We start from the raw sequence: 24,165 nt of genomic DNA, 5'->3' as shown, positions 1-24,165 counted from the left end.
TGACAAAACATGACACATGGTGTAGGTCTGTTATTGCTGCCACATCTCTAGAATTGATGACGTTTTTACACATTACAACATTGTCCTAAGTTAGGTAAGTGACAAGGCTTTATTTTAACGGCATACATTTGCTTTGTACAGTTTAACTGAAAGATAATTTGTTTTGTCATAATTTAAACATCATAAGACTTGGCCACCAGTAGACCATTCAGGATTGTCACAATTAAGATGAAACAAGATGGTGAAAAAATCACTATATTGTTTCTTCTTGATCCTCTTTGGTTATCTTCCCCGAGCTGATCCCTTGTTTTCACAGTGCAAACACAGCTACCTGGTGGATGACCAACAAACCCAGACAGCTACTCAAGCCATCAATAAGATCAAGGTCAAACTGATATGGGCAGGAGCGTAGGTTTCATTACACACTCTGAAATCGGCAAATCGGTCACCCTCACTTTTATCAAGAACATTAGTTAATGGCTGCATCCTCAGTTATTAAAAAAAGCTGTCCCACCCACATTTGGGAAAGTCTGACCCGAATATCGGCAATAGAAGGCCACAGATATCAGGACTGTTTTGAGGGTTAAGGCTACACGTCAACTGCCTCTTTGAAATGAAACTAAACTCAACAATGTATTTTACACATACAGTACATATAATATGTAGCACAATATAAAAACATGTGGGATTAAAAATACGAATTTAAACTACGTTAATATCTTTATAGGTATAATAGCAACTGATCACAGTATGAGAAATTATTAATCGACACGAGAAAGACTACATCTCACAATATCAAAAAACATAAAAGATTTGACTTTCATGAGCAGAAAACAAAGATTGCTGTCGTGTCTTAGCTAGGCGACTGTCTGTCAGTAACCAAACCTTAATGGACCTGAGAGGCAGGGTGAGAAGAGGCCTGAATAATGGTCACTTGATCGCTTCTGAATCACTCATTCAAACAGACACTCAATCACTGCAGTGCCACTCCAGAATGTCCATCGGGTCGGCTTAGATACAAACGACATGTAAACATTCTCTGTTTTTGGTTCTGTCTGCAGGCAGGGGTCCTTAGACCAGTCTGTGTGTGGTGCCCTCCACAGTACCTGATGTCCAATGTGTCCACAGTAGTGAGGTTTTAAGTCCAGTCAATGTACAGTAGTTGAGGTATAAAACGTGAATGTGTGTGTGTGTGACAAGCCGTTGTCTTCTCTCTGCTACCACCATGTATAAGCACCAAACCATCATCTTACAGAAGGATCTTCTTCTGAGCAGCATTTTGTGGTTCTGAGATTTGAAGCCAAAACAGGAGTCCCTGGAAGTACAGAAAGTGGATCCCAGAAGGGACCGGAATAGTTTGTGGGAAGGACAGAAAGTGGATCGCAAAAGATGTGCAGAATAGTTGCTGTGCACAGACCAGACTAGACCAGACCAGACCCAATCAGACCGGAACAGACCCAATCAGACCGGACCAGACCCGATCAGACGGACTAGACCCAATCAGACCGGAACAGACCCAATCAGACCGGACCAGACCCGATCAGACCGGACCAGACCAAGTAGCGAGGAAGGCCCGGTCCAAGGTCTATCGCTCACACTTGATCTTGTATCGCAGGACCAGATACGTGGCCAGTCTGAAGACGATGAAGAAGATGCCCAGCACAATGAAGTCCATGTAGAGCTTGGCGTCCTCCACGTCCAGCAGCTGCAGCACCTCCTCTGGCCGCTGGAACTTGCACACCTTCCCCGGACACTCCAACTCCGAGCGGTTCATCCCATATATGGACAAGATCACACCCTCAAAGCCGTACCTGAGAGGGAGAGTTGGGGGGCACAGAACACAGGCTGTTACCCCGAGGATTCTAGAACCTAACAAACCGATTCCATGACTCGATTCATTCCAACTGTGGTCAACGTTCTGCAATATCTATACATTTTGTCTGTCATGCTTAAAAAAGCAGTTTGATTTGAGTGTGTGAGGACGTGGTGTGGAACAGACCGGACGTAGGACACATAGGAGCTCCACTGCAGGTAGCTGGGGATGGTGTCGAAGTTGACGAAGAAGCCGGAGAACAGCAGGACGGGGATGGCGGTGACGGGGCCCACGAACGTGGCCACCTGGGGAGGCAGACATACCGTGGAGGAGGTGAGGTCAATCCCACGTAAGCAAACGCTGAGCCCAGGGTTCCATTCACTATTTACTCCTCTGTTCCAGTCATTAACGCCACTCATTCATTCCCTCCTCATGTGATTCATTCGCTTATTCACCTCCAACCATTCACTCCTCATGTGATTGATTGTTTCAGTCATTAACTCCATTCATTCATTCATTTATTCCCTCCTCGTGTGATTCATTCGCTTATTCACCTCCATCCATTCACTCCTCATGTGATTGATCGTTTCAGTCATTAACTCCATTCATTCATTCATTTATTCCCTCCTCATGTGATTCATTCGCTTATTCACCTCCATCCATTCACTCCTCATGGGATTGATTCACTCATTAACTCCTCCATTCATCCATTCCCTCCTCGTGTGATTGTTCACTCTCCCCATGGGTCCTGTCCATCCCTCCTGGTCCCAGTAGGCCTACCTGTAGTGAGGGGCAGGCGGCCCCTACCAGCAGCCCCAGGGACTGGGCCACCAGGGCTGTGCAGGTGGACAGAGCCACGAAGAGCAGGTAGCGACAGGCCTCCGGAGGCTGCTCTGTCATCCAGTACACGATGCTGCAATACATGATAGGGCACAGCACCTGGAGAGAGGCGCAGTACCTGGGATCAACACTGGGTGGCACTGTTGTTTCACCTACAAAACAGCACTGTTGGATATACTGTAGTAGGTGGATAGACAGACACACACACACCGTCCAACCAATGTATCTCTCTTTCTTAGTGTCTATGTGTGTCTCTCTCATACACATGCAAAGCAAAGAAACATACTAACTTGGCGAATGACTCGACTTTTTGTCACACACACACACACACACTCTCACCTGGAAGGGTATGTCTGCCATGGTCTTGGCCAGGTAGTAAGCCTTCAGACTGTACCAGTAGTTGAGATGCTCCCTCAGGAACACTGACATCTCCAGGGGAACTGCATCCATGCACAGAGGAGAGGTGGGGGTCAACTCAGTTGCCTAGCAGCCTCAGACTGATAACTGAAAATTATGGTTAACATGGAGTTTTCCTGAGTTTCGGAGATTCTGAGTTGAGTTGAGTCTGACTCACAGGTCAGCACGGTGGGCATGAGGGCTCCGAACATGATGAAGAGCATGGAGAAGAACAGGAAGCCTGTGTTGTTGAACACCTTGCTGGCGTCGTTACCAATGTTCAGGTAGAGCAGACCAATCAGAACGCCGATGGAGATGTGGGACATCAGTCTGAGGTGAGTCAGAACCTGACACACACAGACACACACACAAACAGAAACAGACACACATGTTACACATCTCGGGGGTTCATATATAGGTCTGTTAGCACCATAACCCTGAGTGTGCCTGTAGCATGAAGAAGCATCTACAGCCGATCCCCTACCTGGTCTCTGCAGATGGTGATGAGCGCCCTCTTGAAGAGGATACAGAACTGTGTCAGGGTGCTGGTGGCAAACGTGTGGCTCTCTATGTGTCCTGAATCCTGGAGAAGAGGAGAACAACATCAGGGTCAAGGCTGGTCTACCAGACACTCTCTGATCTGTAGCAGCTAGGTATGCAGTGCCCCCTAGCAATGGCAGTACCACAACCTGTAGTTACAACCCCAGTGCCTCTGACCAAAGCACCCCCCCCCCCCCCCCCACACTCTAGCGAGAGCCCCAGCACTCACATTGGGGCACTTTGTGGGGCAGACGGCTGCAGGGTCTTTCTTGTCTGACAGGGTATTCTTCTCCTCTAAGGCACACATCCCCCCCTGAACAGCCTCGAACAGCACCGGGTTCAAGTCCCCGTACTCCCCTGACGCCACCTCGATGACTGAGGACACACCACATCACAGGACAGCATGAACGGGGGAAGGGATTCAACATGGATTGATGGATGGCTGAATGAATACATGAATGAGTCAATGTCTGAATGAATAAATAAAGTGATTACGTGAGTGAGAGAAAAATGGTGGTGATTGAGTGAATGAATGTCGGAATGCATGTGTGAGTGAGCAAACGAATGAATGAGCGAATGAGTAGATTCTAGTACTCTACTAGGTGTACTAGGTGCTCCTCTGTGTGAACTCACTGAAGTCGGCAGGGTTGTGGTAGGTGGGGCAGTGCAGGCCCAGGGTCTTCAGGTAGGGGATGAGGTGAGGGACACTCCCCTTGTAGATGCACTGTCCCTGGCTCAGGATATAAAGCTGGAGACACCCAGAGACACACATCAGCTCTGCCACTGTCACAACACAACACCGCACTGCAGAAACACCCTCTATGGGCCTTCTGTGTCTGTGGTTCTGATTGGAGGAGAGCTGGGGAGGGACGCAGGCTCTGATAGGAGGAGAGCTGGCGAGAGTAGTGCTCACCTTGTCAAACATCTCAAAGAGCTTGGCACTGGGCTGGTGGATAGTGCATATGATGGTTCTTCCCCCCAGGGCCAGAGAACGCATCAGGGAGACCACCTGGTAGCATGAGGCACTGTCTAGACCGCTGGGGGGGGTTACACAAACAGTGTTACACAAACACTGTCAGAGTTCAATTACACAAACACTGTCAAATAGCACAGGGTTATAGCAGTGTGCATGCTAGTTAAGTCATTGAGATGTTATTGTTGAACTGATCCTTGACTCTGACCATTGAAATACTGTTAGAACTATAACACTTCTGATCATAGATCTCCTGCAGTATTTTCTACATGCAATATGTGTACGTCGTTTGGATAAAAGTGTCTGCTAAGTGAATAAAATGTCAAATGTATTGGAATGCGGTTGGGTTGGACAGTGAGGTGTGTGTGTGAGTCAGTTGGGTTGGACAGTGAGGTGTGTGTGAGGCAGTTAGGTTGGACAGTGAGGTGTGTGTGAGGCAGTTAGGTTGGACAGTGAGGTGTGTGTGAGGCAGTTAGGTTGGACAGTGAGGTGTGTGTGAATCAGTTGGGTTGGACAGTGAGGTGTGTGTGAGGCAGTTAGGTTGGACAGTGAGGTGTGTGTGAGGCAGTTAGGTTGGACAGTGAGGTGTGTGTGAGGCAGTTAGGTTGGACAGTGAGGTGTGTGTGAGGCAGTTAGGTTGGACAGTGAGGTGTGTGAGGCAGTTAGGTTGGACAGTGAGGTGTGTGTGAGGCAGTTAGTTTGGACAGTGAGGTGTGTGTGAGGCAGTTAGGTTGGACAGTGAGGTGTGTGTGAGGCAGTTAGGTTGGACAGTGAGGTGTGTGAGGCAGTTAGGTTGGACAGTGAGGTGTGTGTGAGGCAGTTAGGTTGGACAGTGAGGTGTGTGTGAGGCAGTTAGGTTGGACAGTGAGGTGTGTGTGAGGCAGTGGTAGTGTGACGGGGCGACGTATCTGCTGGAACGGCGAGGTGTGTGTGTCTCACCTGGTGGGCTCATCAAAGAACATGACAGGGGGGTTGTTGACCAGCTCTAGAGCGATGGCGAGCCGTTTGCATTGCCCCCCCGACAGGGAGCTGGTTCGGGTATGGGCACACTCCTGCAGACCCAGCGCGGTCAGGATCTCATTCACCTGGGTGGAGAAGCACACGGCATCTTTTGACTGTGCTGGGCAGGACAGTACAGGGCAGTACAGGGCAGTTACAGGGCAGAGAGCTGCAGGACTCACATCCTCCACACACAGAAGGGGAAGCACACACGCACAAGCATGCCACCACACACATACACACACACACAACACACACAAACCACATCTTCACTTTCCCATGTGACTCACCAGCTTCTTTTTCACTTCCATATTCTCACTCAGCTTCAAGTTGGCAGAGACCTGAAATGACACACCGTTCAAACAACTAGGAGCATATTTTGACAACTCTTATGAGAACTCCCACAATCCACCCTGGTCTACTTCTACAGAAAGTACATTTCTGCATGTGTGATTGGGTGTGTACCTATTTTGTGAGTGTGTATGTGTGTTTTGAATTGGGTGTGTGAGAGTGCGTTCGTGTGTGCATTGTTGTGTGTGTGTATGTGGGTGTATATATCTTTGTGTTGTGTGTGTGTGTCGTCACCATCATGGCCTCCCTGGTGGTGAGGTGGGGCAGCAGCATGTCGTCCTGCATGATGTAGCAGGACATCTTCCTGAAGGTCCTCAACTCTCTGGGCTTCCCATTCACCAGGATCTGGCCCTTCATCCCTGTTTCCCTGGAGAACCCACACACACACACACACATATACATGCAGGTGCATACACACACATACATACACACTCACACATACACGTACATGCACACACATACATACATATACACAGTCAAAAACACACACACACACACACATGCAGGCACCAGACATACACACTGCTGTCAGTGACAATTTTGTTCAGCAGTAACTATAAGATAGTAATTAAGGAGTTGGGTCTAAACAGTGATACTGGCATCCAGGTGACTGGTCTCACCTGTACCCAGGTGACTGGTCTCACCTATACACAGGTGACTGGTCTCACCTGTACTCAGGTGACTGGTCTCACCTATACACAGGTGACTGGTCTCACCTGTACCCAGGTGACTGGTCTCACCTATACACAGGTGACTGGTCTCACCTGTACACAGGTGACTGGTCTCACCTGTACTCAGGTGACTGGTCTCACCTGTACCCAGCCAGGATGTTCATCAGGGTGGACTTTCCAGCCCCCGAGGGCCCCATGATGCCGATGAGCTCCCTGCTGCAGAACCTTCCGGACAGGCACTTCAGCAAAGCTTTAAACCCTATAGAGAGACACAAGCACTTTGTTAAAGGACCACCTTGAATCCCTGTAAAGACACCTTCAAAAGAATCAGGTGTCTGACTCAGGTGTCTGATTTGCGTCTACACTGGCCTCCAGTCACAGACACACCCTACAGAGTCCCTTGTGCCTCTGGGTGTCACTGTGAGAGCACTGAATACAACCAGCCCTACTGTTGATGGTCCTGAAAACAGCTATCGATGAACAGGGTTAGAGAGAAAAAGATAGAGAGGAGGAGGGAGGGAGTCCACCTTGTGTGATGGATGGTCGATAGCAGCCTACGTGTGATGGATGACAGTCTGAAACACACAGTTTAGGCTACAAAGCTTCAGAGATGCAACCCAAGCTTTAGGTGGAAACTCGATAAAAACACACCCTGTAGTGATCTGACGCGTCACTGCTTTTTCCCCTGTGAAAACTCCAGTAGAAATCCTATAAATAACTAATGGGTTAATACGCTCGTAGACAAACCGTTTACCAACACAGGGCCCAGGGGACCTCACAGGACTATTTGTTATTCTGTGGACTCCCTGCCGCTGGAGGGACCTTGTCAGGTATATCAGTTGTGTCAGTCAGTCAGTCAGGCAGCCAGGCAGGCAGTGAGTAATCCATCAGACAATCAGTCATGTTTGTCATGTAGGCATAGAATAATTCAGACAGACAGCCAGTCTACCAGCCAGTCAGGTTACCAGTATTCGTATGCTGATGGTGTGGTATCCATTAAGTAGCTGAAATCCCCTGCCAGGCATGAAACCAGTCATGTGAGCACTAACCCCAACAACAAGCTTCTGTTTCCATGTCAAGTGTGCATAATAGTGTGTGGAGACAGAAAATGTAAACGAGTGTGTATTGATCTGCCCTGTCCCATCACCCTGTCATGTGACTGCACCCTTCGGTCACCCTGCTGATGGACTGAAGTGAACGGAGCCGTTCAGATCCACGTTTGGATCTCCCCCCTCCCAAACAAGCCAGCGGCCAGGCGAGCCTCTGACCACAGCAACAACACATCCATCTGAGAAGGTTGCTGTTTCACAAGGAAGTTATCCAAACTGCGACGTTCTTACAGGAAGAACAGATCACTTTGATCTGTATTGATTGTCAACTAGCTGTGGATGGTTGTATTCACTCTCTTGGCCAGGGGAGCACTATAGCCTGACTCTGAATGGATCTGCCGTCTCCAGGCATCATTGACTGATCCCAAGGTCATCAGGTCAGGTCAGGACACCTTTGTTTGTCTCCAAATAAATGCAAAATCTGGTCAAAACGAAAAAAGTTGAATACAAAACTATTCTCATCAAATTTAAAACAGCAAATATGAAATATTTTTTGTTTGTGTATGTCCGATCCCTTGTTGTATCTACCACTGACCATACTAGACCGATGGGTCGGGTAGAGAATGATTTACAGACATGAACAGACAAAATAACATGGTTATTGTACACAGAGAAGAGCTGACTGATGTTCCTGTCCCCTTTCTGAAACATAATTTCTCTTCCTGCCCACTCTGTCACCAGGCTCATCATAGAAACTCAGACTTTGGCCTGTGGGGCTGTCTGCTTGTGTGTCAATGGGTTGTGTGTTTGTGTGTGAGAGTGTGTCTTCTGTGTGTATCTCCCTGTGTGTGTGTGTCTCACCCCTCCTCCTCCAGCAGGGCCCTTCCCGGATGGTGTAGGAGAGGTTGGTGAACTCCAGGTCCACGGTGGAGCGTTTGGGCAGGTGGGAGAAGCGCTGGGCTTCGGTGATCTGGTTCTCCACATTCTTCAGGTGCGTCAGCATGGAGGCGTCCTGAGGACCTCCGCTCCCGTTACACAGCCCCTCCCCGTTACACAGCCCCTCCCCGTTACACAGCCCCTCCCCGTTACACAGCCCCTCCCCGTTACACAGCCCCTCCCCGTTACACAGCCCCTCCCCGTTACACAGCCCCTCCCCGTTACACAGCCCCTCCCCGTTACACAGCCCCTCCCCGTTACACAGCCCCTCCCCGTTACACAGCCCCTCCCCGTTGCACAGCGCTTTACCGTTGCACAGCGCGTCCCCATTGCTCAACGCTTGGCTGTTGTGCAGCCTCTCCTCCATGGGGATGCTCACGGACTCACCCAGCTCCCCAGGCCTCTCTGCTGTCTGATCCGCCATACCTACGCTCTGGAGAGAGGAGAGAGAGAGGGAGATGGGAGAGAGAGAGAGAGAGAGAGAGAAGGGGGGGAGGAAGAAAAGGAGGGAGGGCAGAAAGTGCAACAGCAAGAGAGAGAGAAGGAACCAAATGAGGGGGCACAAGAGAGGAACAGACAGAGAGAGAGAGAAAGACAGAAAGAGAGGGAAAGGAAGAAAGAGACAAAGACAGAGAGACAGGGTTGATCATGGGCTGGGTCAGGCACAGGGGCGAGGGGATTCGGGAGGGCGACACTACACACATGACTCTGTTCCGGCTCAGCTCCAGTTCAACATCAAAGGTCGACGTTGTGGTGTGGTCCAACAGGAAGGAGAGCTTACTGAATAACAAGCTTGTTACCTACAGTGCGTTAGACAGTATATACCTTAGCAGACAGAACAGACACAGGACACACTGTACCTGAGGCAGAGACAGAACAGGCTGTGGCAGTTCCAGGGTGCTCCGTGTCCTTATCTGTCCATACAGCATGAGCTACATTATAGATAAAAACACTCCAGGGGATGACACATTGAAGGACGGGGTGCCTGGGACCACAACAGGGACAAGACTAAGACAGAGACTGGGACTGGGTGTTTAAGGCTTTGATCAGGGCGATAGTCAACCTGGCCCTGGGACTAGGACTATGTTGGAAGGGTCCAGGCTAGAGCGATCCTGGGACTGGGCTGGAGGGTGTAGGGTCAGGGCTAGAGTGAGTTTTGAGGTGGAGGGTCTAGGGTCAAGGCTAGATTGAGCCTGGGGACTGAGATTTGGGGTGGGGGGGGGGGTCACATGTCTGGGGGGAGAGGTGCTGTAGTCTGGGAAGGTCGCCCTCATCCAGCCAACATGTCAGACACATCCAGCAGCAGTGTCTGCAATGATGCTAAGCGCCTGAAATATGCAGCCTTTTCTCTGATCATCAGGTGATTAATCCCTTATTATGATGATCATCAAAATAGAGATCTGTAATCTGGACTTTGTTCTCTGAAAACTTGGTGCTGGGTTCCCAGTGCTGTCCTGGTACTGTACTGTATTCCCTTGGAGACGGAAGTCACATTTAATCACTCATGGGGTACTAATCCCTCCAGGGGGATTAAAATCGACTTCTTTACGTCTCCTTGATGTGGGAGGACTGGTGTAGCAGGTGGGGGCGGGGGGGCTAGTGGAGGTTTGGGGGTTCTCAGAGACTTCTGAAGAGCTGGGAGAGAGGGGTAAGGGTGGGGAGAGAGGGTAGGGAGGAAGGGGGGGCAGTGGTGAGAGAGGCGTGGGGCAGAAGTGAGAGCTGGTGGGGGCTCTCAGGGTTTGGGGAGGACCTGGGAGAGTTGGGGGTAGCTGGAGGGGGGGGGGGGGGGGGGGGGCTTGGGAAAAAGCAGTCATCAAGTACAGCACAGTAGGCACATCACTGACCCAACCTGAGGTATGAGACTGGTCTGGCCCTCCGCTCACCCCCTTGTACAAGGCCTCGCACGTACACCTCACTTTGACAGAGGGGGGAGAGGTGGATACAGGAAAATGGGAGGAGGAAGGAGAGGGGGAAATAGGAGAGTGGAAGAAAAGTGGGAGTAGAGAAGAGGGGGAGCGTGGGGGGGGGACCTTTGGGTGTCAAGGGCTGAAGTAGAATCAAACCACGTGTGTGTGGTACATGCCAACATGTCACATCAGACAATACTGTACTTTTCTCTCTCTTTCTCTCTCTCCCCTCATTCCCACGCAGGTCAGTCCCTCTCCTGGATGGGAGGAGGGGGAGAGGAGAGGACTCGCTGACCCCCAGCACTCCACCGGAGGTCCCTGTGTTTCTACAGCAACATCTACTGTATCCCTCCAAGTCCTTCCACTACACATTTGCTACACGGCCAACAGACCAAAACCTGGTACCCGGTACACACCTGGTACACCACCCCAGACCAGCACACCTGGTCCTGTTACTAGACACCTGGTACATCACCACCAGACAAACAGTCTTGGTCCTGCTTCCAAACAGCTGGAACAGAATCGAACATTCTGGTCCGAGTTATCAGTATTGTTACAGAGGTGCTGCCCCCAGTGAGAGCGGACTAATGAGCTCAACTAACTAGGTCAGGGAGCTGCTCACTCATGACTTGGAGTATAAGGTCGCCAATTCATAGAAGAGGCTTTGGAAGACTAAAGGCTTGCATTCTTGTTGAGGACCTACTACACTGTGTTCCTAGAGTCAGAACCTGCATATCCCTATCCTAACCCAGCCTTGGTACTGTACCCTGTCACGTGAACGAAGCGGAGGGGAAGAGCCCATGAGAAACGCAGAGGTAGAGCTAACTCCTTGACCTGGGCCTTTGGCGGTAGACACATTGACTAGTGACGCTGGCAAGACGTTTACTTTTGAAAATGATCAACTAGTCCATATTTAATTTGGCCTAACTGACAAATAATGGCAAGATAGAATGTAATAAATTAGAACGAGACAGAATAATGATTTGATAATCATAAAATAATAACTCACCTTTGCTCCACTCATAAGGTTTTCTTCGATTCCTTGTTCTGTAAAATAGAATCACAAGGATCACACTGATGTAAAAATGTAGCCTATTAAAGAAAATGTTTGTATAATATAATGGATAATGGTCTTCGTTGTATATAAAATATGTTAAGTATAAAGTTATAAATTGATGGGTGGGTACTGTCATTCAAAGCCATTCAGCATAAAAATTAATAAATGTTGCATTTATAACGGGACTACCGAGGATCTGTTACCGAGTATCTAGCTAAATGCAGAAGTATCCTACAACAACAGATATTACAGTAGCCCATTCTGACACAAAACATGCAGAGAGAAAAACACTTATCTTAAATTACATGAGCCGCTGGCTGCTTTCTCTGTGACAAATAGACCTAATCAACAACACGTAGATTTGTTGACCTGATAACAAATTTGCCGACCTGATAATATTCCTTGGAATGTGCGTTATCCTTGTATTCAGTCAATCATCCCACCAAGACGGACAGTTGTTTCCACTGGTACAGTCAGCTGTAGCCTACAGTGTCTGACGCTGCACGAGGGCAGTCTCAGGTAGGGCGTAACTGGAGGGCTAGAGCTCATACCGCGCAACCGAGGAGGCAGCGTTAAAGAGCCAAGTATCGCTTTTTTCACATGGGAAAACTTCTATGTACACTTAGTTCATAAAAACACACCCGAAGTTAATCCTGATCAAACTTGACAAATGTTGGCTATTGCTAGAATGCAGTTTTTATGTAACTACATCGGAATTGGATGGCTGATGTTCACGATCACGTAGGCCACAGGCACTGCTGTGAAGCCAAGACTTACTTGGAAGTAGGCTATTTTACTCATCGGCCAGAAACCCGCTCCCTTGCTCAGAAAACGGAGTTGTCAGGAATGAGTGCTGGGTCTAGTTATCTCTAGTTTTTTTTTACCACAATGCGCGTGTGTTAGCGTGTATCCATGTCAAAATGATGTCTCTTGTTTTCTGTCAATGATCATAATAGGCAGTGTTGTGCCTGAACGCGTTTATTGAACGAAAGTTCATGAACTCGTTCAAAATTTTGGTGAACGTGAACTGAACGTACTGTATTACTGCCTGATGAACGATACTGTGAACGCGTTCATTCTGGTGTCTGTGAATGGCACGTTCACTCTTTTTAATTTTGTTCAATAAGGTGCCAGATTTCTAGAGACTTTCAAGCGAAAAACACAGTTGACAGTACTGTATCCAGGGTTGCCCAATCAGTCAATCGCTGCGTGTGTTTTCTTCAAAATGTCTATGCCTGGCAAGTGTGAGAGCGCCGAAGTTGCGTAGAGGCCGAGAGCGGTATTGCAGACATATAGAGATTTCAATCTGGCAACGGCAGCCACCTGTGTCGCACCGCAGCACCGTCTGTGGTTCAATATGGGCTGTGGAAATAATTTTGACAAATTATAGCCCGCAACATATAGAAAAAGAACTGAACATTTATTGGAACTTAGTTCAAAATGTTGAATTATGAACTATGAACTGAACCAGTTCATTTTAAAATGTGTGAACTATGAACTGAACTAGTTCATGTAGAAAGTGAACTTTCCCAACACTGATAATAGGTGCCTTCAGGTGTTTGACGAAGTAGGCTACTAGATTCCTGGCGATCTTCGGGGATGAGAAGAGCTTGGCTGCGTGCTGGGGCTTGTCGCCAAAGGGGTTGCTTTTCTCTGAGACGGAACTGACTTCCAAACACAGCCTGACAAGATCATACTTGAAACGTGAACATTGAATAAACAGCCACAATGCAAGTGACTCATTCAGGCCTATAAACCACCATAGGGCACACATTCTTTCTTTATTTTATTCAGCAAAGAAGCATGGTTGGAGGTAGGGGTATACCAGCACAGTTAAAGAACAAGAAGACTTCAACTGTCAAATGACCTGTTTACGGCAAGTCTTACATTCTAAGATGATTTATCCAAGATGCCTCTTTCCAAGTTCCAAATGACTGAAGACCAATTAGACAGGTGTTAGGCCCTAGTCATGCTGGTTGTTGACGTTATCTGGAATGTTACCTCGTGTTCAATCTCAAATTGATAACTTTAAGGAGTTGTGTTCTGATCAGAATGTGTCCATCATGCCATGTTCTGAAAAATTCTGTCTTGTCTCAGACTGTCTCAATCAGCAGGTCATGTTATGGGTCACCACCCGGCTCTTAGGCCAATCCACACTGCCAGACTAGAGGTCCAGTGTCGACCCAAGGTGGACAGGAGTTGTAATGACACGTGTCAGTTATTGGACAACAACAATTACAGGAGTTATGTGTTTGTTTTTGTGATCATTATAAAGTACCTACATTGCACAGGATACCAGTCCTTATAATCCTTAAATGCATTTGAAATGTGAGTTTGTCTGTGTCAGCGATCATAGAAAAAGTTTATTTGATAGATGTACTGATACAGGATGGTATTAGGATGGACTGAGACCCTGTGAAGTGGGATCTCCTACAGACTCTGTTTCACCGCGGCACTGTGTCACCTGCTGGAATTTAATATTTTTTGTATTTGAAGATGATTTCCTGGTTGGCTTCTGGGATGTAGCAGCCAATACCTGCAGAGGAGATCCAGAAAGAACTCTGTGTTAGTAGGTGCTCAGTACACAACCTAGCATATCGTATTGTACGATATGAACAGTCAAGGAAGTTGAAAGATAACAGTTGAGGACAAAAATAGCAACAAATACACAGACAGAAAGAGAATAAGAAGAGAGAGAGGATAGTCCTACTCACCAACATCAGGTCTGATTATAGTCCCGTTCACCAACTTCACCAGCAGCTCCCAGTACGTCTGTTTGGCGTCTTCTCCAGCGACCCCGTTGATGCTCTCCAGGTAGGGTCCGTAATCATCGGTGTCGTAGTAGGAAAAGCTGACAAAGCACAACCACAAGCATGACTCAACTATATAACTGGACACATGGGCCAAATCACTCTACACCACACTCAGCCCAGCCCTCACCCATGGGGGTGTACGTAAATCCCATCCTCAGCACAACACAGTTGACCATGCATTTCCAATTGACAAATAAAACAACGATAAAGTTAAAAGAGTCGGAAGTGTGTAGGAATGTGTGTGGTTGCGTGTACTGACTTGAAGCCGGAGCTGGAGTCCTTCAGCCTCCTCATGGCCCCCAGCAGGATGCCTCCATACACCACCGAGGAGATGTAGGTCAGGTTGGAGCTGTTGGACAGGCTGTTGTACACTAGCAGCGTTACAGCATAGTTCCCATAGCAGCCTGGAAGAATGGAGAAGTAACCACAGTTTAGATGAGTCATGTAGTAACATAAGCTAACACGGAGAGGACACAAGCCAAAGATTGTAACCCTATCCCTTAGGGGTTAACTACATTGGACACAATGTGTGTGCGTGTGTGTGTGTGTGTATGTGATAGGAGGTATGTGTGCATGTGTGTGTATGTGTGTGGGTGTGTGTGTAAGTGAGACAGAGATAATGTGTGTGTGAGAGAGAGAGATTGTATGTGTGTGTGTCATAGGAGATACGTGTGTTTGGGTAATGTGCGTGTAAGTGAGACTGAGAGATTGTGTGTGTGTGTGTGTGTGTGTGTTACCTTTCCCTGCCAGGAGTCTTGGAACCAGCAGAGTAGCAATGAGAAAAACTGAAATTTTCTTATCCATCCTGTTTGCCTGTCCACCTTGTCTGTCAGCCAAGCTAACCTGCTGTTAGTTTAGAGTGGTCTCATGATCTCCCTCTGTCTCTTTTATACCTCCCCTCACCACCACACATGACTGAGCTATCACTGGGACACAGGGTTTGTTGTGAGAGAAAAAGAAAAGTCCCACTCGCCAACATCAGGTCTGATAATGGCCTTCAAAACAACACCATTTTGTGCGTACATTTTGAAATGACTAATAAGACAGTGATAAGGTTTGGGAATATGACTGTTCAGAAACGTGTAGTTCTGTATCCTGACTGACTGTGTTGGAATCCTGCGGTCTCCTAGACCACGGCCGAGGTCTGGTTGGAGCTGTTCATCAGGGTGTCAGACACTGCTGTCACATCAGTGTCACACAGCTGTCATCAGTTGTGAGGACCTCTCTCAAGCCAGAAGGTTATAACAGCTGTGATCTACGTTGTTTCAGTGATGTTGTAATTGATGATGTAAACCATATTTTGTGCCATCATATTTTCCCATAAGCCCTCAATTGGCCTCATAGTCTGTCATCAGGCAGATACTGTAGTTTTTATTAGAAATCTTTGGTAAGAGACTGCTCATGGTATTTCTCTGAAAGGCTGTAAATACTGTGTTTCCCAGTACCTTTAGCGATGATCACACGGTTACTGGATTCCGGAAGGTGTTTGGTGTTCAAACAATGACTCAATAACAGCTGTGTCCAGTCCTGAAGGTAGTACAAGCGGTCTATTGTAGACTCACGGAAGTTGGCTCAAAATGGAAAATCCAAAATCTATCTGATACACACAATAAACACTGCCATTGTGTTCCAGTGTTAACTTAGTGAGCTCAGATATGAGAGAAAGTGCCAAGCGAGGTATAAAACAGAGAGAGGAGGAGAGCTCTCCACAGAAGTAAGCAGCAGGTATACTGGCTGACCGAACACGCTGAACAAGCAGACATGATGGATATGAAGATGGCCGCTCTTCTCTTCGCTGCGTTGCTGGTTCCAGGGCTTCTGGCCAAGGAAGGTAACACACACACACACACAGCTGAACTGACACAGGACATGAATATGAACTATTAGTAACTTCTCATTGCTGGTCTACATAGCTGCATGTCTTATCTGGACTGTGTGGTTGTCTGTCTGTATATCCCGCAGACTTACAGGGCTACCCCATAGGACTACAAGTGTATGACAGCCTGAACAACAGTCCCAACCTGACCTACACCACTAACATGGCCCCCAGGGGCATCCTTCTGGGGGGCATGAAGAATCTGCAGAAGACCAACTCAAACTTCAAGTCAGTTTCATAGAATTACAGAGCACGTATGGTTGTGGTTGTCCCCAGGTATTGCTGCCTGTGGGCAGAGGTTGGACTGGGTATTGTCTGGGCACATGTCTAGATGTTTGTGTTGTGTCAGGTTCGAGTACCACGAGACCGATGATTATGGACCCTACCTGGACAGCATCAACGGTGTCGCTGGAGTAGATGCCAAACAGACGTACTGGGAGCTGCTGGTGAGGTTGGTGAACGGGACTGTAATCAGACCTGATGTTGGTGAGTGTGGCAGGACTCCTCTCTCTGTCTCGTGTTTTTGATCCTGATTTCTTTGATATTGATAATAATGATACATTTAGCAGCCTGCTACCACTGAGCTAGACCCACCCCTCCGCTTTACCAACTTATACCTTCAACCCTGCTTGACTGTTTGTCATCTACTCGTATCTTACACACACACACACACACACACACACACACACACACACACACACACACACACACACACACACTCTCCCTCTCTCTCTCCATTTTGTGTACTGAGCACATACTAACAGGATCTCTGGATCTCCTCTGCAGGTATTGGCTGCTACATCCCAGAAGCCAACCAAATGGTCATCTTCAAATACACCACATGGTCAAAGACCAGCGTGTAGGTTTGACACAGAGTCTGGAGGAGATCCCACATCACAGGCCACCAGTCCATCTGATGCCATCTTGGACAAGCACAGCTATAAATCAAATAAAACACTGAATTGAAAAACTAAAGGATTTAAGGTCTTTCATTTAATGTTCATTTCAAAAGAGTTTCTCCAAGATCAGTGACACAGAAAAACTCTACCTTCCCAGATTGTATGAATGATAAATATTAAGTTAATTAAAATGGAATTAATGTGATGATGGCAAATAATTATGATGACTAAAATATGAATACCGATATAATATCACAACAATTTCAAAAGCATGTAGTAGAGAATAAGTGTTGGAAATGACTAAATGCATTGTGTTTGACCTGGATTATGAGGAAGTGCATGCAAGCATTCTGAAAGAGTTCTTATTGTGTTACAATACCACAGACAAACCCTTTCTTGTCCATATGCCCTTCAGGGTGTGACACACAACATGATGAATGCATGATTTTGGACAGCACACAAGCAGTAATACTAGCTTATACTTGGCAATCTCTCTCTAAGGGCTGTTCCAGTTCTTACTGCACTCCAGGAAATTGGAGTCACTAGTCATTTTGTTCCAGTAATGAACCCTGAAAGGCCTGTCTATCTGATAATACACTGGTAGGGTATAAAAAGAGAGACAAGAGAGAGAAAGAGAGAACTTCAATCTAGCATCTGGTAACCATACAGGTGTATGGACCAACAAGCAGACATGATGTACATGAAGATTGCTTTTCTCTTAGCTAATCTGCTGGTTCCTGGGCTCATGGCTGAGGATGGTAAGACACACACACACACACGCACACACACACACACACACACACACACATACACACACACACACACATACACACACACACACACACACACATACACACTCACACACACACACACACACACACACACACACACACACACACACACACACACACACACACTCTCTCTCACACAATCTGTAGGTTGTTTCCTCTCTGTGTTAGCCTATGTGACTACATGGCTCATCTTGATTGTGGTTGTCTGTTGTTATGTCTCCAGGCTGCTATGGGAACTCTCCTGTAAAGCTGCTAGTGTACAACAGCCTGACCAACAGCCCCAACCTGACCTACATCTCCTCGGTGGTGTACAGGGGTTCCGTGTTTGGGGCCATGAAGAGGCTGCAGAACACCAGCGCTGGCTTCAAGTCAGTACACACAACCACACACATTCCTACACACTTCATTGTTGTCCTGTTTGTCATGTAGACAATCATAGGCAATCGTGTTATGTTGTGTGATTTTGATTGAGTTAGGGTTGGTGTAAAGTGATTTGGCCCGTGTGTCTAGTTTAATCATGCATGTGGTTGTACTGTGTCAGATTCACCTACACAGAGCATATTGACTATGGACCCTACCTGGAAAGCATCAACGGAGTTTCTGGGGACCAAATCAAACAGACGTACTGGGAGCTGCTGGTGAAAATGGTCAATGGCACTATTTTCACCGCTAATGTTGGTGAGCAGGACTTTTCCTTTCTGTCAATTATCTCTCTCTCTCTAAATGTGCTGGGTTGTGTACTGAGCACCTACTAACACAGAGTTCTTTCTGGATCTCCTCTGCAGGTATCGGCTGCTACATCCCAGAAACCAACCAGGAAATCATCTTCAAATACAAAAAATATTAAACTCCAGCAGCTGACACAGTGCAGAGCTGAAACAGAGTCTGGAGGAGATCCCACTTCACAGGGTCTCAGTCCATCCTAACACCATCCTGTATCTGGACATCTATTAATCAAATAAAACCCTTTATTGAAAGATCCTTTGTCAACACTTTCTCTATGATCCGTGACACAGACAAACTCCTCCTTCCCAGATTGCATAAATGTAATTTGCAGATTACAGATAAATATTCACACATGAATACAGAGGTATGTATTGTAGTGAGGTCCACAAGACCACACGGAGCCAACATCTTGCCACACCTGAAGAGTGATTCAATCACATCAGAATCAGCCCTTGTGACACCCTCAGTATGCTGATTACCCACCAAACGCCGATGCAAAGGAACCATAGAATGGGGGGGGACCTCCCCAATCTACCAAATCAGCCCTCCTGCTAGCTTGCAAGCTTCAAAGGGCCTGATTTAGACAACACGTCTCCAGCGACCATTTGCTATCCGTTTCGGCGGCGATTTGAACAAAGAACATACCTTGATCAGAACTTTTGAGGAAAGTTCTTGAGACTTTACCACAAGAGTACAAGGTGGAGAATTATGAGAGGGATATTTGTGTTATGTTTGTTACTTTGTTTTAATGTTGTGTTCACTGAAATCTTGATTCTAGTAACAACTCCTTCTTCCTGAAAGATAACCACGTCATTCTTGGTATCTACACGAAGCTATCATAATAAAACAATCATTCAACTATATTTTGTAACTGTACCAAGATGTCCAGAACAATATTTGAACCATCGAATGATCAGCCAGAGATCAGATCACACCTTTGGTAGGTGTGAAGGAAGGAGGGGGGAGTTGAGAACCCAGCTTCCCCCAATCCACATCTGACCCCAGACGGGTCCTCCCTCGAACTGTATAAAGCCCTAAGATGACCATCAATCTCGGACTCCAGCGAAACCGACCATGGCATGAACGCCATCAGGATTGGCGTTCCAAGGACGTCGCCAAGCTTCTCCTGAGATTCAACTTTATAGTGATCGCGACACTATCTGGACGTTTCAACAGAAGAACCAAAAACGCAATTCCAAATGCGACTTCACTGAGATCCCGCAGACTCAGTCACATGACCCAGCGCAGCCGCTGTGACTTCAGATTCTTCAAATGGACCTTTGGCGCAAACCGCCCTCAACATCATTGATCAACCCCTGATCAAACGTAACTATGGCTAACGCTCTTTCCTCCTCGACATGGCATTGGCGTGAGCTCTGTTTATGATTTGTAAGGATGTAATCACTGACTGTACAATTTCTGCCTTTCTTTAAGTTAGACCATTTCATTCTGTTCATTGAAACCAATCTCTCATATCAAACCCATAATCCAACTTTTCATAAGATCTGTTTACCTTACTTGAATAAATTCATTGTAAAGATATTTTGACGTGCGTGTTCACTGATGTTACGATTGGCTCTACTCTTAGAACGAATTCATTCCTAAAGATGAGACTGATTATTACTTATTAAACATAGGATTCCCTAATGTCCTAAACCAATATTAGGGTGGTGCCCCAGACTTTATGATAAATTAAGTATTTCTATCTTTAAACGAGCAAACCCCGCTACATATTGGAGCCCCGTGATAGGCTTTGAAACAGATTGAAATGAGCGATCTATAACGGAGATACATTTTCCGTCTGAAACCCACCCTCCCACCCTTTTGGTTAAATTAACGCTCCGTTGTATTTAACTATTCCCCCAGATAGCTACGGTTTTAAACACTGTTTGAATACTGTGCTGTGTACTCATTGAATTGGCTTTGTCGTGAACAATTGGCTATTTGTGTGTAGCTAACTAGCTTCGGAAAAGCTAGACTTGAGCGGAGGTACGCGCGTGCGCAGTGACTCTGCGACCCGTCTCATTTCATCTTGTGAAACTACAAAGGCAGCGCTTCTAAATGAAGGCATAAGAACCTTTTTATAGAGTCACAACACTACTATTTTGGTACCATACACGCTTCGGAAAGGTGTATTATAGTAGTGTTGGCCATTTGGGTTGAGTAAATCAACCAAGCAACTGATAAGTTGCCATTGTCTAGTTAGAGGTAGATAACAGACATTGATCAGTCCAAAAGGACTTTGATTTTGAAGGAGACTACGCAGCTCTCTACATTAAGCTATATGCTTCTACCTTGTTAAACAATTGGTAAATTGATTAACTTAGCTTTTCGGAAAAAGCTTCACTTTGTTTTGCATGTAATTCAACATTAATGTAAACACTCAACCTCTAGAATCAGTAAAGTAACAGTAAAATAATTATTGAGACAGGAGAAGCTGCTTATTTAAGGACCTTTATTGTTGCTTAACCGGAAATAGTTACCTTTCGTGAACAAAGACCTGTACTTTGATTTTCATTCCGCGCACTTAAAAGTGGAAGTTGTCAGAATATCGGCGTTGTTGACCATACTGAACTGTAATCCTATTTACCCCTCATCAATATACAACTTTAACAACAATCGCTAAATAATAATTAAACGTAAAGTGTATTATTTTTAGTTTGCCCACTCTATCTGCGATCAGTCCAAAAGGACTTTTGTTTGGAAGTAGCCGAACAACGCAGCTTGTACTGCCACAATATTGTTAAACAATTCCGAAATTGATAAACTAGCTTTTCGAAAAGAAGCTTCACTGTTTCGCATTCAATTCGAGGTGAATGTAAAACCCTTGCCCAATATAAAGCTACATTATAGATGCAGCAACAATTTAGTTCATTATCTGTTTGATTCTACAAGCTAAACCGGCTAACTTAATGTGCTATAGTATTTAAATACATTGTACTTTCTCAGTCCAGTTTAGGCTAAAACAAATCAACAGCTACTCAATCTAAATTCTCTAATCGTTTATAGATAATATAACAAGATTACTGAAATTAAGATTTAATATAGGCCTAAAAGAATAAATAATTTGTTTGAATCTTTGATCCTGGAAGGTGACTTTAATATTAATTTTAATTTCTGAATATTAATCTCAGTTTTTGATTGTTAATCTTTGAATATTAACTTCTGATTTTAATTTTAATATTAAGTTGGTAAACAAAAAAAAAGGGAAAAGAAAAGTATATATATTGCTACCAAAAAGAGAACCACTACAAAACTAAAGTGCCTATCAACATTATCACAATAGCATTGTGTTAATAACTTCCAATAGCCGAACCAAACATGTCTCACCTCACGGAAGCTGAGAAACTGATTGTCCACCTATCCGAAAAAGAAAACCCAAGATATGTGGAAACGCTGACCGATCTAAATTCCGATATGATCACCAAGAAAACTCAAGAAGTGGTCATAGAAAATGTAGGCCAAATATTGAGCAAATCCCAAATTGTCAAATGCCTATCCAGCCTCGGTCTCAACTATGCTGCACTACTCAGGTTATCAATAACAAAAGTCAAAACACAATGGACACAGGCTCTCCAGGATCGACAGGATGCTACCAAGGCGGCACAAAGAGAACAAGAGCACAGGAAACGATTGGAACAGGAAACCAGCAACCTGGCTGTTGAACTGGAAAGAGCTAAGACACAACTAATGGAAAAGGAAATAACCCTCAAAGATGCCCTCAAAGAAAAAGAAAAGGAACAGGACCGACGGGAGCTAATGGAACAAAAAACCAGTGACCTGACTGGAGAACTGGAAAGAGCTAAGACACAACTAATGGAAAAGGAAATAACCCTCAAAGATGCCCTCAAAGAAAAAGAAAAGGAACAGGACCGACGGGAGCTAATGGAACAAGAAACCAGTGACCTGACTGGAGAACTGGATAGAGCTAGACAACAGCTAATGGAACAGGAAACAACCCTCAGGGATGCCCTCAAGGCGAAAGAAACTGAACAAGATATCCGGGAAACACTTCAACAGGAGAACAAGGAACTCGCTACGGAACTGGGAGACCTAAAAGAAGAAATGCAGGGGGTTCAGAAAAGCAAAAAGGACTCAACCGCCCTCATGGAAAACACAATTAAGATATTGGATGAAGCTAATGAAAAAGTAGCAGACTACGACCACCTAAAAGAAGAATTGCACACTCTCTACACAAAATTCCAACACCTGGACCAAGATCTCTCACACATCACAGCTGACAGGGAGACAATGAAGGAGGAGTTACATGAAACAAAAGTGGAACTACTATCTACCATTCATAAGCTGAACAAAGCGAACGCCACAATCCAGTCCACAGAAGACCCCAACACCAACCGAAGGTGGGGAAGAGACGACAGAGAAGTAGATCGGCATTCAAGAAACCAAAACCCAAGACAGCTGCAATCACCTGAAGCACCGCTCCACTCAGAATACGAAACAAGAAGACCATATAGGGATACATCCCCTCCCAGCCAATCTCTGTACCAAGCTGACACGAATCCACGAAGGATGAGGAGAACAGAAGATGTGGAACAGCAGAGCAGAAGACTGTATGACCAGAAAATGGAGCTACAATTCCAACCTGAACGTCGCGGTCAGACCACAGCCCCAAACAGATGGGATGACCATGATGAACCCTCACGTTCAGCCTATCCACAAAATGCATGGGAAATGCATGACCTGCCACCAGCAGTGTCACTAGATCTGCTATTGAAAATTAGCAGGAACATAGAGAAGTTCGATCCAGACAATCCCACTCAGAGCATTGAGATGTATCTAGAACAACTGAACTCTAATCTCGAACGCCTGCCTACAGCTACAGACGCGGACAAGCTGTACCTGTTGAAGAACACCTCTTCCAGCTCAATCAGAGCCCTGCTTGACAGGCAACCTGCTGGAGAACGCTACAGCTATGACATGGCTTGCCGGACCCTCAAGGCTTGGCACTCAGAAAGTAAAGGCTCCTGCTGCACTATCGCCCTGCACACAAAACAAAAGGCCAACGAAAACCCAAAGACATTCTATGAGAGGCTCCGGAAAGCCTATTTTGCAACAGAAAACCAACCCGGAGGAGAAGAAACTCCCATGTTCAAGTCAGTGTTCATCAACAACCTCTCCCAATCCATAAAACCCTTCATGACGACCTTCGCGAACCAGGAAACCATGACGGCTCTGCAGCTGAGGGACATGGCATATAAATCATGGGCGAACAACAACCGAGCTCCAGACTCAAACGTCTATGCGGTGGAATCAGATTCACACCTACAACTGGAAGGAAGAGAACTCCAGAGACCCTATGAACCCAGACCCGCCTACAAGCAACATTCCTATAAAAAACGAAACCACTCAACAAGACCCACACCGTACCAAAACGAACACAACAGCCCTGGACGACATCCGTCAGAACCAGCATGACTAGAAGGCCCCAACACGGAAAACACACCTCAAATGCTCCCCATTGGATGGAAGAAAAGGAAGAAGACCCAAAAACACCACAAACCCACAAG

The 24,165-nt window shown here is 46.3% G+C and overlaps 1 protein-coding gene across 1 annotated transcript; it reads right to left on the bottom strand.

The window, feature by feature from the left end:
- Nucleotides 1-96: 96 nt before the first annotated feature.
- Nucleotides 97-12,328, bottom strand: abcg4b (ATP-binding cassette, sub-family G (WHITE), member 4b). Its single transcript, XM_062473445.1, has 17 exons — nt 11,922-12,328; nt 11,485-11,522; nt 8,907-9,001; nt 8,494-8,657; nt 6,725-6,842; nt 6,147-6,279; nt 5,852-5,902; nt 5,502-5,647; nt 4,503-4,626; nt 4,223-4,337; nt 3,819-3,964; nt 3,534-3,632; nt 3,228-3,396; nt 2,993-3,093; nt 2,594-2,752; nt 2,000-2,118; nt 97-1,811 (listed from the first exon to the last, which is right to left on the bottom strand). The coding sequence occupies exons 2-17, from the start codon at nt 11,497-11,499 to the stop codon at nt 1,586-1,588; spliced, it is 1,980 nt and encodes a 659-aa protein (XP_062329429.1). The 5' UTR covers nt 11,500-11,522; nt 11,922-12,328; the 3' UTR covers nt 97-1,585.
- Between the last annotated feature and the right edge of the window lie 11,837 nt (nt 12,329-24,165).

The sequence above is a fragment of the Osmerus eperlanus genome, chromosome 11, assembly GCF_963692335.1.
Source record: "Osmerus eperlanus chromosome 11, fOsmEpe2.1, whole genome shotgun sequence".
Lineage (NCBI taxonomy): Eukaryota > Metazoa > Chordata > Actinopteri > Osmeriformes > Osmeridae > Osmerus > Osmerus eperlanus.
The sequence above is the reverse complement of the archived record's forward strand: the minus strand, read 5'-3'. Positions and strand labels throughout refer to the sequence as shown.